The sequence below is a fragment of the Mollisia scopiformis genome (genome assembly GCF_001500285.1).
Source record: "Mollisia scopiformis unplaced genomic scaffold LY89scaffold_6, whole genome shotgun sequence".
Lineage (NCBI taxonomy): Eukaryota > Fungi > Ascomycota > Leotiomycetes > Helotiales > Mollisiaceae > Mollisia > Mollisia scopiformis.
Genome location: NW_017263586.1, coordinates 1,548,986 through 1,562,746, shown reverse-complemented (window position 1 = coordinate 1,562,746; position 13,761 = coordinate 1,548,986). Strand labels below are relative to the sequence as shown.

Below are 13,761 nucleotides of genomic sequence, written 5' to 3'. Positions count from 1 at the left end.
ACACAAAAGACAATGCGACGAGTCCTCAAGCAAGATTTGTCCTTCAAGGACATTAGTGTAGAATTTATGAATAAATACAAGCGTGAAACGGGTAGCAAACAAGTTAATATTCCAGCACATATTAAGGCCAAACCACACAACTCTGTTATGTACTGTGACATTCAGATTCTTTCCCACATTGACACTCAACTACTGTCCAGCTCATCAGCCCAAGGAATCGAGCTCTGCGCTCCTCTCTTCCCAATAGTCTTTGCAGCAGCCATATTCGCCCTCTCAACCGCGCTCTTGATATCAAACTCTCCCTTGACAACCTCCAACGCATACGCTCCCACGAAGGTATCTCCTGCAGCTGTAGTATCAACAACCTCCACTTTCCTCGCTTTAAGCAAGCCATTGTTTCCTTCTCCACTGGAAAAGAATACTCCTCTCCCGCCCAAAGTAATGATAACATTCTTTACTCCTCGACCGTGAAAGATTCTTGCCACATCTGGCAGCTTTTTCTCATCCTCGATATCTCCAGGGCTGCAGCCTGATAGAATTACTGCTTCTGTCTCGTTCACAACCAAATGGGCCAGTCCAACATAAGCTTCCTCGGGAAGTGGTATTGCAGGCGCTGGGTTGAGCAAGACTTCCATGTTCTGAGTTCTCGCCGTTCGCAGAATCTCTAACGTCGTCGGAACCGGTATCTCGAGCTGGAGAATGATCAGAGATGGTAATGGTAATGGAAGTAATGAGAATTGTGAAGGTTGTAGAGAATAGTTGGCACCAGCACTGAGCAAGATGCGGTTCTCGCCTGACTCTTCTTCCACTAGGATTACTGCAACGCCAGTTTCGACGCCGTCTTTCATTGAAACTCCTGATGTATCGACGCCGGAAGCCTGTAAGTCGTGAAGGATCATGGAGCCATGTGCATCATTTCCTACAGCTCCAAATATCTTGATTATCGCAGATCCATTTTGAATATCTTTAGATGTCCGAGACAACTTCGCGCAGGCACATGTTTGATTGCCACCCTTTCCTCCCGAGCCAACTTTGAATGAATTTGCGTGTAATGTCTCGCCGCCAGATGGTATTCGTGATGTGTATGTTGTGAGGTCTGCGTTGAGAGACCCAATCACGGCTATGACGGGAAGAGGTAAGGGCTCCGGGTCAGCTGACATCTTGGAGGTGCTGCGAGCGTAAGGAGACAAGGGTGTCTGGAGAGAACGGGCGGAACATGCGGAGTTACAATTCCCTTCTAACAGCATGCTCGGGCTTCTTCAATTGCTCTCGTTGACATCGATGCTCAGATAATGGAGTCAACTTCCCATAATAGGGTCATCTCGCGTCGCATCGGCTGTTTGGACCAGCCTCAAGGATCCTCCCTTACTTTTATTGACTGACACGGATATGTTCCAGGGATGGCTTCTTCGGGGTCTCCAGATCGTGGATGACTAGCTAGGTATTGCATTCCTCTAGGCGCGGTTCAGACGATGGCAAAGCACGAGTTGAATATATCCTGCCCGACAAGTTAGCGTTGTAATTCAAGGAAAGCCCTTTCTGCTTTGGCTACTGAGGGGTGTGAAGAAATGTATGATGAAGCATCACTAGACGCCTAACCCTCCATAGTGAGACTGAAGAGTCACATGAGAGGAAAACTTACATGCATGACCGTCCGCACATCAACTCGCTGCTTCGAGACATCTTGCCTCTTCTGGACCTCTTGCAGCACTTGAGCCGTGATCTTTGCATTAGTAGCCACCTGTTCCATATTATTAATTTGCACAATAATCCAGTCCCTCGCCTCGGGATCATTCTCCTCAGTACCCCACATCAGCAGAGGCCAAAGCATGTTTACTGGGAGCATTTCTTGTTCTGGCCCTGACGCGGCACCAACTTCCACCATCAAGCGAGCTGTGTCTCGAATGTTGGAAATCGCTTGCTCGGTGTCAGCCGATAGTGGCAGATGCTTGTAAGCGACGCGATGTAGGTGGATCTTTGATGCATTGTAGTTCGCAAAGTAAGTGCGAAATGTTCTCGTGATGGTGAAGACTAGGCTACGAGAAATGTGAGCCGACGTGAGGTTCCCGTTCAAGGCATAGTCCATAAGTGGTGGCCGAGATTCCCAGAGTGTGCCAAGGTCACGAGAGATCTTGGCAGCAATACTCATGACCTCTGTCTCATCTTCCACAGTCCCTCGTGAGCGATGCCAGGGATCTATCTTTGATATGCGGCCCATGAATGATTGTATTCGTTGGAAAAAAAAGAAGCCGGGTTGGTAGAGGGTGTCAAAGAGAACATCCTCAACATTAGCCTCTCCAATATCATTGCTATTGCCTCCAGACTCGGTCATGTCAGTGCTTGCTGGTGATGGCTGAGCAACAATATCATCGTTGTCCAAAAGAAAGAGACCCTCGCCGCCAGCAGTCACGGCTCGAGCATCTAAAAGTCGCATCCATGAGATAAGACGTTTGCTGACCATTCGCAGTTGAGACTTGTCTGCCACTTGAAAAGCCTCGTATGCTTCTTTTAAATTTGCATGTGCATCAACAATCCTGCCTTCGAGTAGATCGATGTAGCTTAGAAAGAACAAAGCTGCAAGCATATGCTCAAATATTGTCGATGACGGGCTCGCACCTGAGAAGATCCCCTCAGTCCTCTGTCGGGAAAGTTCGAGCCTAGCACTATCATACCACTTCTGGTATTTTGGCGCCTGGGTGTAGGACTTTCGGCCAAGGAGAAGCTCTGAGAAGGCCAAAATTGCGTAATGTACCATTGCAGAGCTAGCTGACATTGAAATTAAGAGCTGTCTCATGGAAGCCCACCTGAACTGAGTTTCGACTTGCGCGATAATGGGTGGAACCACGGTACGGACGAAGTAATCTTTCAGCATCCGCTCTTCGAAGGCATTCCCATTAGAGTCTGAGGACTCAAATCCGGTTCTTCGACTTGCCGAGAGCTCTGCAGGATCCAGAGAAGAGATTTGATCTCGAAAGTTCATGTTCTGACCATTTGGTAGAAACGAGGAATTCATGGAGTTTGTTTCTTCCTTGGTAAGAGTCAGGAGAGTATCTTCATATTATGGAGGAGCTACTTGTACGGCAGCGTTTGGTTACATACCACTTCATCTCTTTGCCTCAGAACATCCATATCTGTAAATCCCAGGTCTCGCCAGCGATTTGGCTGCATAGTCCCATTTTCCAATTCATGATCCCACATAAAACTTGCATAGTCGAACATGTCGTTGAACGAGCCATCCACAGGCTGTCTCATTTGGCTCAAATCAACTGCGCCCGCCGTCATCGAAAGACTTTCATTGATAGTCCCAGAGTTGATATCCGTCTGTCTATGATTGCCGTTTTCAGACGGCTGTCTTGGCATCTGGTTTATGCTCGAACTCGTGACTGGTCTCCAACTGCATTGGAGGTTGAGACGCTCGCAATGAGAACATCGTGGTTTCTGTTCGTTACAACGTACTTTCCGACGTCTGTATATGTTGTTAGCAGTAGGGACTTTAGAACCTTCTTGGTTGATAGACTTTCCGACATGTCAAACAACCCTGCTTCGACCTTGGAGGACGACGATTCACGTTGGATCCGGACCCTGAGCTGGGGTCTCCGGGTGAAGAGTGAGTGACTGAGGCCATACCATCTCTAGCTTCCCGCTGGACAACGCTGTGGTTGGTGGATGGGTGAGTGAGTTAGCAAGGCAAAATGAAGATCAGGGGAGAAAAATCGAGGGCGGAGAGTGGGGTGTGGGGGACTAGGCTGTAAACGGTTAGGGTACTAGCCTGAATTGGCTCGTGCAGCCAGGCTCCTCTTTAAGGTCTTCATCCCTATATTTATAGCGTCAACAGGCTAGATCTCACTGCATCATTCACTGAACATGAAGGCGCGAAAAGGCTCGTCATTATTAATGACGGCAGCAATAGCATCTCTGAGTTTAGTGCTTATTCCCAACGCCTGTACCATTCCCCTATTTCCTTACGCTCATGCAATTTTCTTCAAAGCCTTCTCCTTCGCTTCCAAAGGTCTCATCGTCTCCAAAATCCATGCCTGCTTCTTCGCATCGCTATATCGCGGATATGGACGTCGAGTATGACAGCTCGCCTCAGGATATCCCAAATACTTTGCCACCACCCATTTCGTCCCATTGATTCCGCCCTTCGCAAATCCCCATTCTACAGCTGCGAGATCAATTTGAGCTTGCTCTGCTTCTTTGCTTCCACCCCCAGCAAGATTGTACAGCTCTATGCATGCCTGCATATTTGTCAGCGATACACCGCCTCTAGAGATGGAATGGACACTTACTCTTGGATAAATATTCGCAAGTCCAGTAATGGTGCCGGTGCCACCACATGAGATTGCGGGCAATAACCAATCACTCTGTCCAGCCAGTGCACAGAAAGTTTCTGGTGCAAATCGAGACCGAACACGAGCTACCTTCGCAATGCCACCGCACGTCAACTTGACACCTACGATATTTGGGTGGTGGCCCAATTTCTCGAGGATCTCTGAATTGCAATCAAGTCCTGAAGACACGCCTGGGAAGTTGTAGATCAAAACCGGGATGGGACTCGCAGATGCAAGCTGTGATATCAAATTAATCAATAGGAACTTCCCATATACAACATAAAAGTGAGTACGAACCTCGTCGAAAAATGCAATGATAGCATCTTCATTTATAGCAAAATGGAAATAACTTGGAACCAAAACCAGTGCAAAATCAGCACCCGATTCTTTCGCCAACCTCGTCTCTGCTATGACTTGTTGTGTTGATCCTCCGCCACAGCCCAAGATGACAGTCAAATCTGGACGACCGAGTTGGACCGCAAGTTCCCTTGTTGTCTTTACCAGTTGTGCCTTTTCTAAAGAGCTGAGGGTCACTGCTTCACCGTTCGTACCAGCGATGACGACTAGAAACTCATTAGTAATGCGAAGAAGATGCAGATAATGGGGCGGACGTACTTCCATGCAGACCAGATTCAATCAAGAAGCTGAGATGCTTCTTTTGGACTTCCCAGTCAATTTCCTGCTCTGGGGTGTCTTTGAACCATGTTAAGCTCGGGACGTGAACACCGGGAGGAAATGGCTTTCCAACCTTGGAACCGTTTGTGATCGTCATCTTGGGAGATTTGGAAGTAATTATTTGACTCTGTAAAGAATTACTTAAAATCAGAATGAAGTTTGTTAAAAAGTTGTTTCAAGAAAGAAAATGGAGGGGTAGGCAAAATGTCATTGAAAGCCAAAGAGCTACCCCTCCGCCACTAATCCCCACGAGTAAACAAGCGATCGGCCATTTGAAATACATGGACACAGAGATCCACTCGAGCCTGTTGTCCCTTTCTCTCTGGTAAGGAGGTTCCGACGCGAATGCCACGAAAGATCCAAAATTGTGGAGGTGGAGTGAAGTTCCTGCATAAAGCATAAAGGGGCTCGCTAGCGTTGCCGAGCCCGACCCGACGCGAGGGCGAGGCGAGCAAGTGAGGCTGTCGGATGTGCGAGCCGAAGCAACGTCTATCGTTGGATCACTATGATCTCCAGTTCGTGTCGTCTGAAGTTGGTCCTGTGACTGTCATTCAGGTAAAACATTATGCGACACACATCGCCCCGCGCCAAACTTCAGTCTAGAGCGAAATGTTCTGGCTGACTTAGCTTCTCTCCCATAAAACACCTTCACCTCAATTCCCACCGCTTCGCATCTTCGAGCGACAAGTACACACAGTCTCGACTGTGTGTACTTAAGAAGCTACCAAGTGGCTTTACTCTTCCCTACGAAAGAAAAGAAATCAAGCTATTCAGGTGGTCTTGCTCAACTTGGTGTGCAAATCGAAGCAATAGTCCCTCGTAATTTCTGTCAAGTCAACATATGTAAAAAAATTCCACGTGCTTAACCTGTTACCATTGAGTTTTGTTGCACATCGCTTCTCGACAGCTGTCGACAAGGTTGGAAATCGAGTCGCGAATGAAGCTGAAACATCCATCGACAAGTACCTGAGTATCCTTCCCCTTGAACTTTATTACAATTCAAGTTCCTATTGACTCGAGTCAACAAGAACAAAGACGCCAATATGAGGGTCTCATCAACTTAAACTGGTCCAACTCTAGGTGCTGACGATCTAACGAGAGGAAAAACGGGAACTTGTTCTTAGCATATGAAACTCGCCTAAGCTAATTTTCGGACCTGACATCTGGTATGACAGGTCAGCCTAGTCACTCGGAACCTCGGTAGCACCATGCGATGTGCAACATTAGAACCTCCAGACCAAAGCTACGCGGCTAAAAGTGTGTACTTTAGTAGAAATTAGCATCACCATTTAAGTAGTTGCAGTCAGCTGGCATAGACAAACGACGTAGCCGAGCAAACACAGATAGTCATGTCGAAGAAGGAGAAACGTTGAAAGTAAAAACGAAGCGCGATGTGTAATTAAGGTCTAGAAGCATATACAAGACCTGGTATGAATCAAATCCAAAATCCAGCTTTCTGATATAGATTAAGAAAAACGGACGACACTCATTCGAAATCTTGGCTTCATTATTGCGTGATGCCAGCGCGTAAGTATGTTGTAAGGTAGAAGGCAATAATATTTACAGTTGACTTAGAAGAAGCAGATATCGCAAGTATTTGCTGTAAGCAAAAAAAGCAGCATCTATACTTACAGAAGCTTCTTGAGATATGCAACTAAGGCTCATAATAAGGTCCGCCGGCAATGGTCCCTTGAATGTACTAGAAGCACTATCCTAGAATCAACTTTGGCTGACAAATGGCAACAATAAATGGAGTATGCAGTTATTGCTCCCGAGACGTCTGCACTTCAGCCGCCCAAGTGTGTCTCTCGAGTATTAAAACAGAATTCTAGATCGCAGAGTTATAGGAGTTGGTGGTCTACTACCAAGCTCTTGCTTTCTTCAACCAAGCCTTGTCCAATTTCTGGAAACATGTGCATCGCTGAGAAGAACGCAACTTTGCCTCTTGAGGTATGTGGCGATTCACGATGGCTATCTTGTCCACACGTGAAAACGTTGATTGACTTCAGTGTAGGACAATGTTTGATTGTAGAACATTTGGGAGGGAAATCTTCACCCTCACGAGCTTGGTGTCTCTACATGAGCTGCATATCTTGGCATCCGATCATGAATTTACCAAAACGACCTGGAGAACAACCTTCACATGTTTGCAAGAACAATCACACTATGTTCTTCCGTTACCTCGGCTCTGAGAATTTTGTAATTGTAATTTATGCAGCACCTCCGATTTTAATATTGAAAATTCCGGATCGAGAACAACTGGAAAATATCGGCGGGTTTTTTGACCATTCGGCGCGAATTGCGACGTGCAACAAAATTCAATAGCTCATACCTCATTCATCTCGCATTCGTTCAAGAAGGTCAGCTCTGCCATTCAAGATCTTGTGGTGTCCCAATCAGGAAAATGCATTATGGTTCTAAGCCCCATTTGCAAACTCGCCGAAAGGGGCAGGTGGGACAACCGAAGATAGTCTTGGTAATGAATTTGACGAGGCTTATAAAGTCCATCTCATCGGAAATCGATCTTATGATTATGTGCATGCGCCTGCATTGCAGCTCGTTTCAGACCGGCAGTCGTATTCACGGCATATTGGACGTTGGTATTTAGTGGAGCTCGCGAATCGCCTGTGAAGAAACTCGCCGAAACATCTTATCTTGAGTTTTGGGGGTTATGCGGGGTTGTAGATCGCAAGCTTTGATATCTCGTGCTCACCTTTTCACCAATGGGCAGTTTCATGCAAGAGGAAATCCTTGCTTTGAAAAGGGGGTAGGCGTAGATACCTCACCACGTGACTTTGACCAAGTCGGAAGTTGAGCTAAATTGGTATTCCCACAGCAGATCAACTCGTAGTCAGTATGATGGCTGGATGTTTACGGAGAAAGTATCAGATGGTGTTGCTGTTGCCTCCACCTGTTTTACGCGATACTACGAGTGATCCGAATATTCTCCCATTTGCAACCACTCTCCTCCAGCCACGTTACTACTAGGCGGTAGTCAAAGAGTGAGCAGCAGAATATAACCGTCCATTTCAATGTTATAACCAATTAAGAGCTTCTGAGCCGTCATTTGCAGTCTTTTCTCATTATTTGTTGCACATCGTTGCTTCCGCTCTTCCCGACTGCTGCCCGATCGTCTCGGAATACCAGCAAGTTTTGTCGAGGGGCGGATAATCCGAGCGGCATCTTGCTTCCGAGATCATGCAAGTCGTCTCAACTATCAATCATCACCAACATATTTCCCAGCTGCACCAGTATTGTACTGGATTGTCACATAAGAGAAGTTGTCTCGGCAGTCGGGGTGCTTTGCTCATACGCAAATGAAAGCCAACAAAAGCGGTGTGTCTGTCAATCTCAATTTCTCTCCTATCGAACTCGCAAGACATTCCCTTGGGATCCGCGTCTTGGATGAGATGGAGAATTTCGGAGTTTCACGGAGTCTTTCACTTCATGGGTTTGAGCCTGATGCTCGTAGAGTACGCGCGGAAAGCGGGAATACTTCCCTTCATTCTACTATCCAAGACGGACCTTCATGAGCTCTGGGCGGAAGAAAGAGTCCGGCGTCTTGTCACTGTCGAAAGAGAGTCATGAGTGGTGGTTTGGTCTCTTTGTTGTCAGCGAAGTGCCCGGAGAATGACAATCTTCTCTACCCTCCGTTGACATAAACCCGACACTCGGAGAGATACAGAAAGCCGAACATTCTACGACATGCAACAAATAATTCACGATGGCCAACAAGAAGCATAGTTGAGGGAACACAGGCTTGAAGATCATGCACTGTTTCCCGAACAGAGGCATCACAAGACCTCTGAATTTCGCCGACTTTTTCTCGATCTGCAACAAAGTCGGAGTTATATGCAGCTGAGAATCTGCTGTCGGGTGTTTGAGAGAGTTCTGGGAAAGGGCTGGACCCGAAGGGCTGTTCCCGAACATCATTCGAAGAACGCGAGTTCAATGAGGTGGCAATGAGGTGGCCATTAACCGATTTGGCAGCTGTGCCAGGAAAGAACGATGTCTGCATTGCCTGTTATTTTTGTTTATCCAAGCCAATGAGCGCTCAAGCATGATCAAGCACGAGAGCCCGGGACACATGTGTACAGAAACTCAGAGCTACCGCTCTTTCGTCTTTGGATAAGCTCTTCGATCTTCATTCACTCGAAATAATCTGGACTCCTGGAAGAAATTCGTCCCAGCATTATTTTGCAGACATGTCAAGGCCTTTTCCCTTCCAAATTCGACTCATTTCCTCTTGTTCATGCCTGTTTATTCGTTCTACGAGGATTTGCATGGCTCAAGTCATGGTGTGGGATGAAGTCATAGGAAGTGACTGGCATCTCAAGACCAGCAACTTACAAGCAAATATGAGTCTTTTCTGTGGCACATAGGAGTAAGTGAGGGGTGGTCTCTTCTCTTCTCTTCTCCCTTCTTGTTCTTCAGATCTTTGATCATTTCACCCTCTTATGACTCTGGCCGGGATTCGAACTCCTTTGCAGCCTTGCTAAATTTCGACCTTCAAGATTCTACCACCCTTCTATCGCTGGACCTCTATCAAAAATGTGCCAAGCTGGTAGACTTCGGAGTATATGCAATGACACAACTCTGGGTTAGGGCTGTCAATCCTCCCATACCACCGATTCATTGTGTCATAACATCTTCATCGAATCTTTAGGGCTATCGCAACCAACAATTGAAAGTCAATCTTGGACGACCTACAGAATAATCTCTCATATTCTTCCTCATAGTAACTATACATTCTCAGCATTGGCAGGCGGGCAGCTTCTTTCGCAATTCTACACTGGTCTGCTGGTGTCAAATGGTTAGCATCTGCGAGCACATAAAAGATGCGAATAACAACTCATCCTCGTCCCCTGCCAGTCATCCTCAAAGTGTTCATTACGAACATATCTTTCAACCATGAAGCTCCAGTCAAAAGAGCTCTACTGCTCAGCTCATGTAAACAAGTATGCAGAGAAGAACTGTATCCTTAAAATTTGGAGGTGATAAATGCCAGTACCAGCTAATCCAGTCATGCTCCTTCTCGTTCGACAACAGAACCCATTTCCGTCCAAAGCTAACTTGCTCCCAGATCCCCTCAGTACTACAGCGTTAGTCCTTTCAATCACCATCATCTTTCGGCCTGGTATCAGGCGTAGTTGCCTCCAAACTCGAATTAAGTCCTATCTATCTGCTTAATATCAACTCCGCCCTCCCGACCAGCGCGTCCATGCAACCTTTCTCTTGTCCCTACGAGTAACACTTCAGTAGGACCTCACTTTAGTTGAGTGAAACGTCCCCATCGCCATCCCAAAACTGCTCAGCCACCATGTTCTGGTGATGATCATTCCTCCACGTGGAGATAGTGTAGGTAACTCTCTTTCTTTCAGCTTTACAGGGAAGCTTCAAGCAAAATTATGATCGACATGCAAAATCTAATGCCAGCTCTGCTTTGTGGCTCATCATTGCGTGTGCCAATTTGGTTCAGACTGTACACCTAAGATGTTGTCAATCTCAGAGAATATCTTTGATCTTCGTTGTTGAGAGATTTCAAAACCGCTAGCATCGGAAGAGCCCGGCCCTGCGATCGTGCTCGAGAGGTTACAAAGATAATGCAGGAGCCGAGCTTACATTCGTAGCATAATTCTTGTCTATCCCTTGATCGTACGTCACGAGGTTGTGTGGTTCCCTGGACCAAAAGGCTGTGTAAGGGTTAATTATATCGAGCAGACTCCTGGACCCGCCGCCTGCAAGTCAAAGCTGACAGTCACAGTTCTAGTTTCTGTTAAGAAGGCAACTTATGGGATGAGTAAAGAGGCTAGAACTCTCATAATTTTAATGTTGCAATAATGATATAGAAATAAATCAAATTTACACAGAGTCCAGTGCCCAATTCATGAATCTTCTGCTGCGTAGAATAAGTGGCAGTGACCATGATCGTTCAAATCAATAGCCTTCTATGGATCAAAACAGCTAGAATAGTAGATTTATGACATGGATATCTGATACCATTATGCAGATGTGATTCGGTGTAACATACATTGCTTAAAAATGCATTTCCTCGAGTAGCTTTAATCTATCCCTCATATGCTTCAACATTTGGACGGGATATTCGAATTTCACAGGATGAACAAACTCGATTTACCTTCATCCCAACTCCTCCGATGATCTTTACTCATTCAGTTGTGTTCAATCTTCAAAGCATGCAGAAGTTCCTTTGGTACTAAGAGATCGTTGTGGTCACGAGAACTCGGTAAACTCGGCTATTTCAGGGGGTAAGATTTTCGGCTTGCCGCTCTTTGAGGCTGAGTCTGCTGTGCCACTAAAGACGCGCAAAAACTTGCAGATCTTGGCGGACTTCATTTTACTCAGCCTTGTGAGGGTCAAAATCCCTCATTAAAACATTAGTCCTTGATGTAAAGTTGCCACCCGGAGATTTTTGGCGATCGTGAGGGGTCCAATCAGAAGCTGTCGATCTCCACGTTTTGAGATATGAGGTAGCATCACTAGATCCTGCAACTACGAGAGAAGTTTTCTAACGGTTTTTTATTCACTCGCGATAGCATCATCGATGGAAGTATCGAAGTATAAAGTCGAGTGACTGCCAAGAGATTTAATATGCTTCATCACAATAAGTGTCTTCCAGGTAATGATTGATTAGGACCTGCATCAAAAACTCAACTTCTACAATTCAACACATCTTCTTACTGCAATATTTATCATTAAGTTTATTCAATCGAACCTAAAGCTTGAAACGTTCATCCTCAAATCGAATCTTTTCGAGTTCCGAACTTCTGCAAGTAAGCATACCATTCGACTCGCGGAACAGCACTGACTTGCACAGCATGATTCTTTCTATGGCCTCTTGGATTGCAACAGCGGGGTACATCACAGCTACTGCTGCCCTCTCTGCCCCGCTCTGTCAGTCCGTTGCTCCAAATCAGACTGTACTCAATGTTCAGACTGCGAATGTTTCTGTGCCAGAATACCCATTTGGGGTTATCTACGCTAGACCAGACGTTGCATTCGTGTCTGTCGTAGGGAATGTCACTGTCCTAAACACGACAACATTCACACCAACGGTAATTCGCCACATTCCAATGCCGACGCCGTTCTACCAAAAGATTGATAGTGTCAACGGATTTGCAATTTCCCATGACAAGAAAACCGTTTACGTAGCTGTGGGGACCGGTGCAGTCGCCATTGATGTCGAAAAAGCGATTTCTGGGGAAGATGCGATTGCTGGTACGATGGGCGGCAACACGGGAGCAACAGCCATAGAAACCACCGTTTCTCACGATGACGAATATGTTTTCGTGAGCATTGAAGATGGAAACAACGTCACAGAACTCCTTGGAACGATCGAAAGCTTTCACGTCAAACGGGCCAGTAACGGCTCCATATCCAGCACATATGTCGGTTACATTGCTCTTGGGCATGAAGTCGTCGGCAGCGCACTCTCGCATGACGGATCTAAGCTATTTGTTACCAGCGAAAGTGCGGCCACTGGTGGAAGTGGCACGTTGAGTGTTCTCGATGTTGCAACCCTGAAGACCAATCCATCTCAAGCTTTACTTGTCACCGTCGATGCAGGCTGCGGTCCTGTGCGAGTGCGACCCTCGCCAGACGGCAAGCATGTGTGGGTCAATGCTCGAGAAAGCAACATGCTTCTAGCCTTCGATACTGGGAAGCTCTATCGCAACTCTTCCGACTCCCTGGTCGCAAGCGTACAGGTTGGCACTTCTCCTGTCAGCTTTGTATTTGTCAATCATGGACGACATATTGTTACGGCAGACTCGAACCGATTCGGTTACTCCAACGCCACTTCGGGTCTGACGGTAGTTGATGTCAACGCTGCTCTGAACGGAAAACAAGGCTTTCCAAGGATCCCCACTGGCATCTTTCCGCGCGAAGTCTCGCTTAACCCGAATGGAAAGACATTGCTTGTGACCGATTATGGCAGCAATGTTGTTGAAGCTGTCAACGTCACTCAACTGTCTTCCTTGTAGACAGAAGACCTCGTAGAAGTAGTCACTAGTGAGTTTGGAGCTTTTCAAAGCAGAAACCATGAAGGTATACGGAAGTCATGGATAGTAATCTTATTTCCTACCCCAGTACTAGTACTGAAACACATTGAAAGCTTTTACACAGTCAAATCAGTTGCGTCAAGAAACAGATGCCTCGAAAGCTTTAATGTAAGATTGAATAGCAGTAATTCAGGATCATCGGCTGAATTACTTCTACGAGGTCTAACTTCATATGTTTACGTAATGACTATTTTAGTATCGTGCAGCGAAGATAGTAAGAATGGCTACGAGGACTTACCAAGAAGGAATTGACTTAGAAGATGATTGCTTCAGAGCAGATGCTTTACTGGTTGCGGTCGAGTCAGACGAGCAGATCGTGGTGCAGCTCGCCCAGAACAATGCCATTAAGTATAAACTTAGTGGTGTTACAGAGAGGATCAGAGGACGAGAATGTGGAGGAAAAACGGCATGAGCGGAATATATATTGCAGATATCCTTAGCTTTTATACATACTATTCATTCCATATTGCGGCGCAAAAATTGAAGGTGAATTGATCCAGAAGGTCATCTTCACCCAGGGAGTAGTTACGAACATGGGGACAAAAGTCCGTGCGTTCAGGGCATCAGAATCATGAATTTTATTAATTAATTAGCTGTAGACCAGCCACATCGCTTAATTAAGTCGTGTACCCAGAAGTCCTGCTGCTCAATAAGCCCATTGATCCATTCCTGAGGAA

The 13,761-nt window shown here is 46.2% G+C and overlaps 4 protein-coding genes across 4 annotated transcripts; 1 reads left to right on the top strand and 3 right to left on the bottom strand.

The window, feature by feature from the left end:
* Nucleotides 1-185: 185 nt before the first annotated feature.
* Nucleotides 186-1,160, bottom strand: LY89DRAFT_579558 (ribokinase; the record flags this gene model as incomplete). The annotated part of the gene is made up of 1 exon (XM_018209011.1): nucleotides 186-1,160. The coding sequence occupies one exon, from the start codon at nucleotides 1,158-1,160 to the stop codon at nucleotides 186-188; it is 975 nt and encodes a 324-aa protein (XP_018075159.1).
* A 350-nt stretch (nucleotides 1,161-1,510) lies between these two features.
* Nucleotides 1,511-3,671, bottom strand: LY89DRAFT_716116 (uncharacterized protein; the record flags this gene model as incomplete). Its single annotated transcript, XM_018218249.1, has 4 exons — nucleotides 3,522-3,671; nucleotides 3,100-3,466; nucleotides 1,643-3,028; nucleotides 1,511-1,594 (listed from the first exon to the last, which is right to left on the bottom strand). The coding sequence occupies exons 1-4, from the start codon at nucleotides 3,623-3,625 to the stop codon at nucleotides 1,511-1,513; spliced, it is 1,941 nt and encodes a 646-aa protein (XP_018075158.1). The 5' UTR covers nucleotides 3,626-3,671.
* Nucleotides 3,672-3,968: 297 nt separating this feature from the next.
* Nucleotides 3,969-5,183, bottom strand: LY89DRAFT_705574 (aldolase; the record flags this gene model as incomplete). The annotated part of the gene is made up of 4 exons (XM_018217461.1): nucleotides 4,947-5,183; nucleotides 4,629-4,894; nucleotides 4,290-4,568; nucleotides 3,969-4,238 (listed from the first exon to the last, which is right to left on the bottom strand). Exons 1-4 carry the CDS (start codon nucleotides 5,101-5,103, stop codon nucleotides 3,969-3,971), a joined length of 972 nt encoding a protein of 323 aa, XP_018075157.1. The 5' UTR covers nucleotides 5,104-5,183.
* Nucleotides 5,184-11,842: 6,659 nt separating this feature from the next.
* LY89DRAFT_779498 (putative isomerase YbhE) lies at nucleotides 11,843-13,176 on the top strand (the record flags this gene model as incomplete). The annotated part of the gene is made up of 1 exon (XM_018222298.1): nucleotides 11,843-13,176. One exon carries the CDS (start codon nucleotides 11,843-11,845, stop codon nucleotides 13,004-13,006), a length of 1,164 nt encoding a protein of 387 aa, XP_018075156.1. The 3' UTR covers nucleotides 13,007-13,176.
* Between the last annotated feature and the right edge of the window lie 585 nt (nucleotides 13,177-13,761).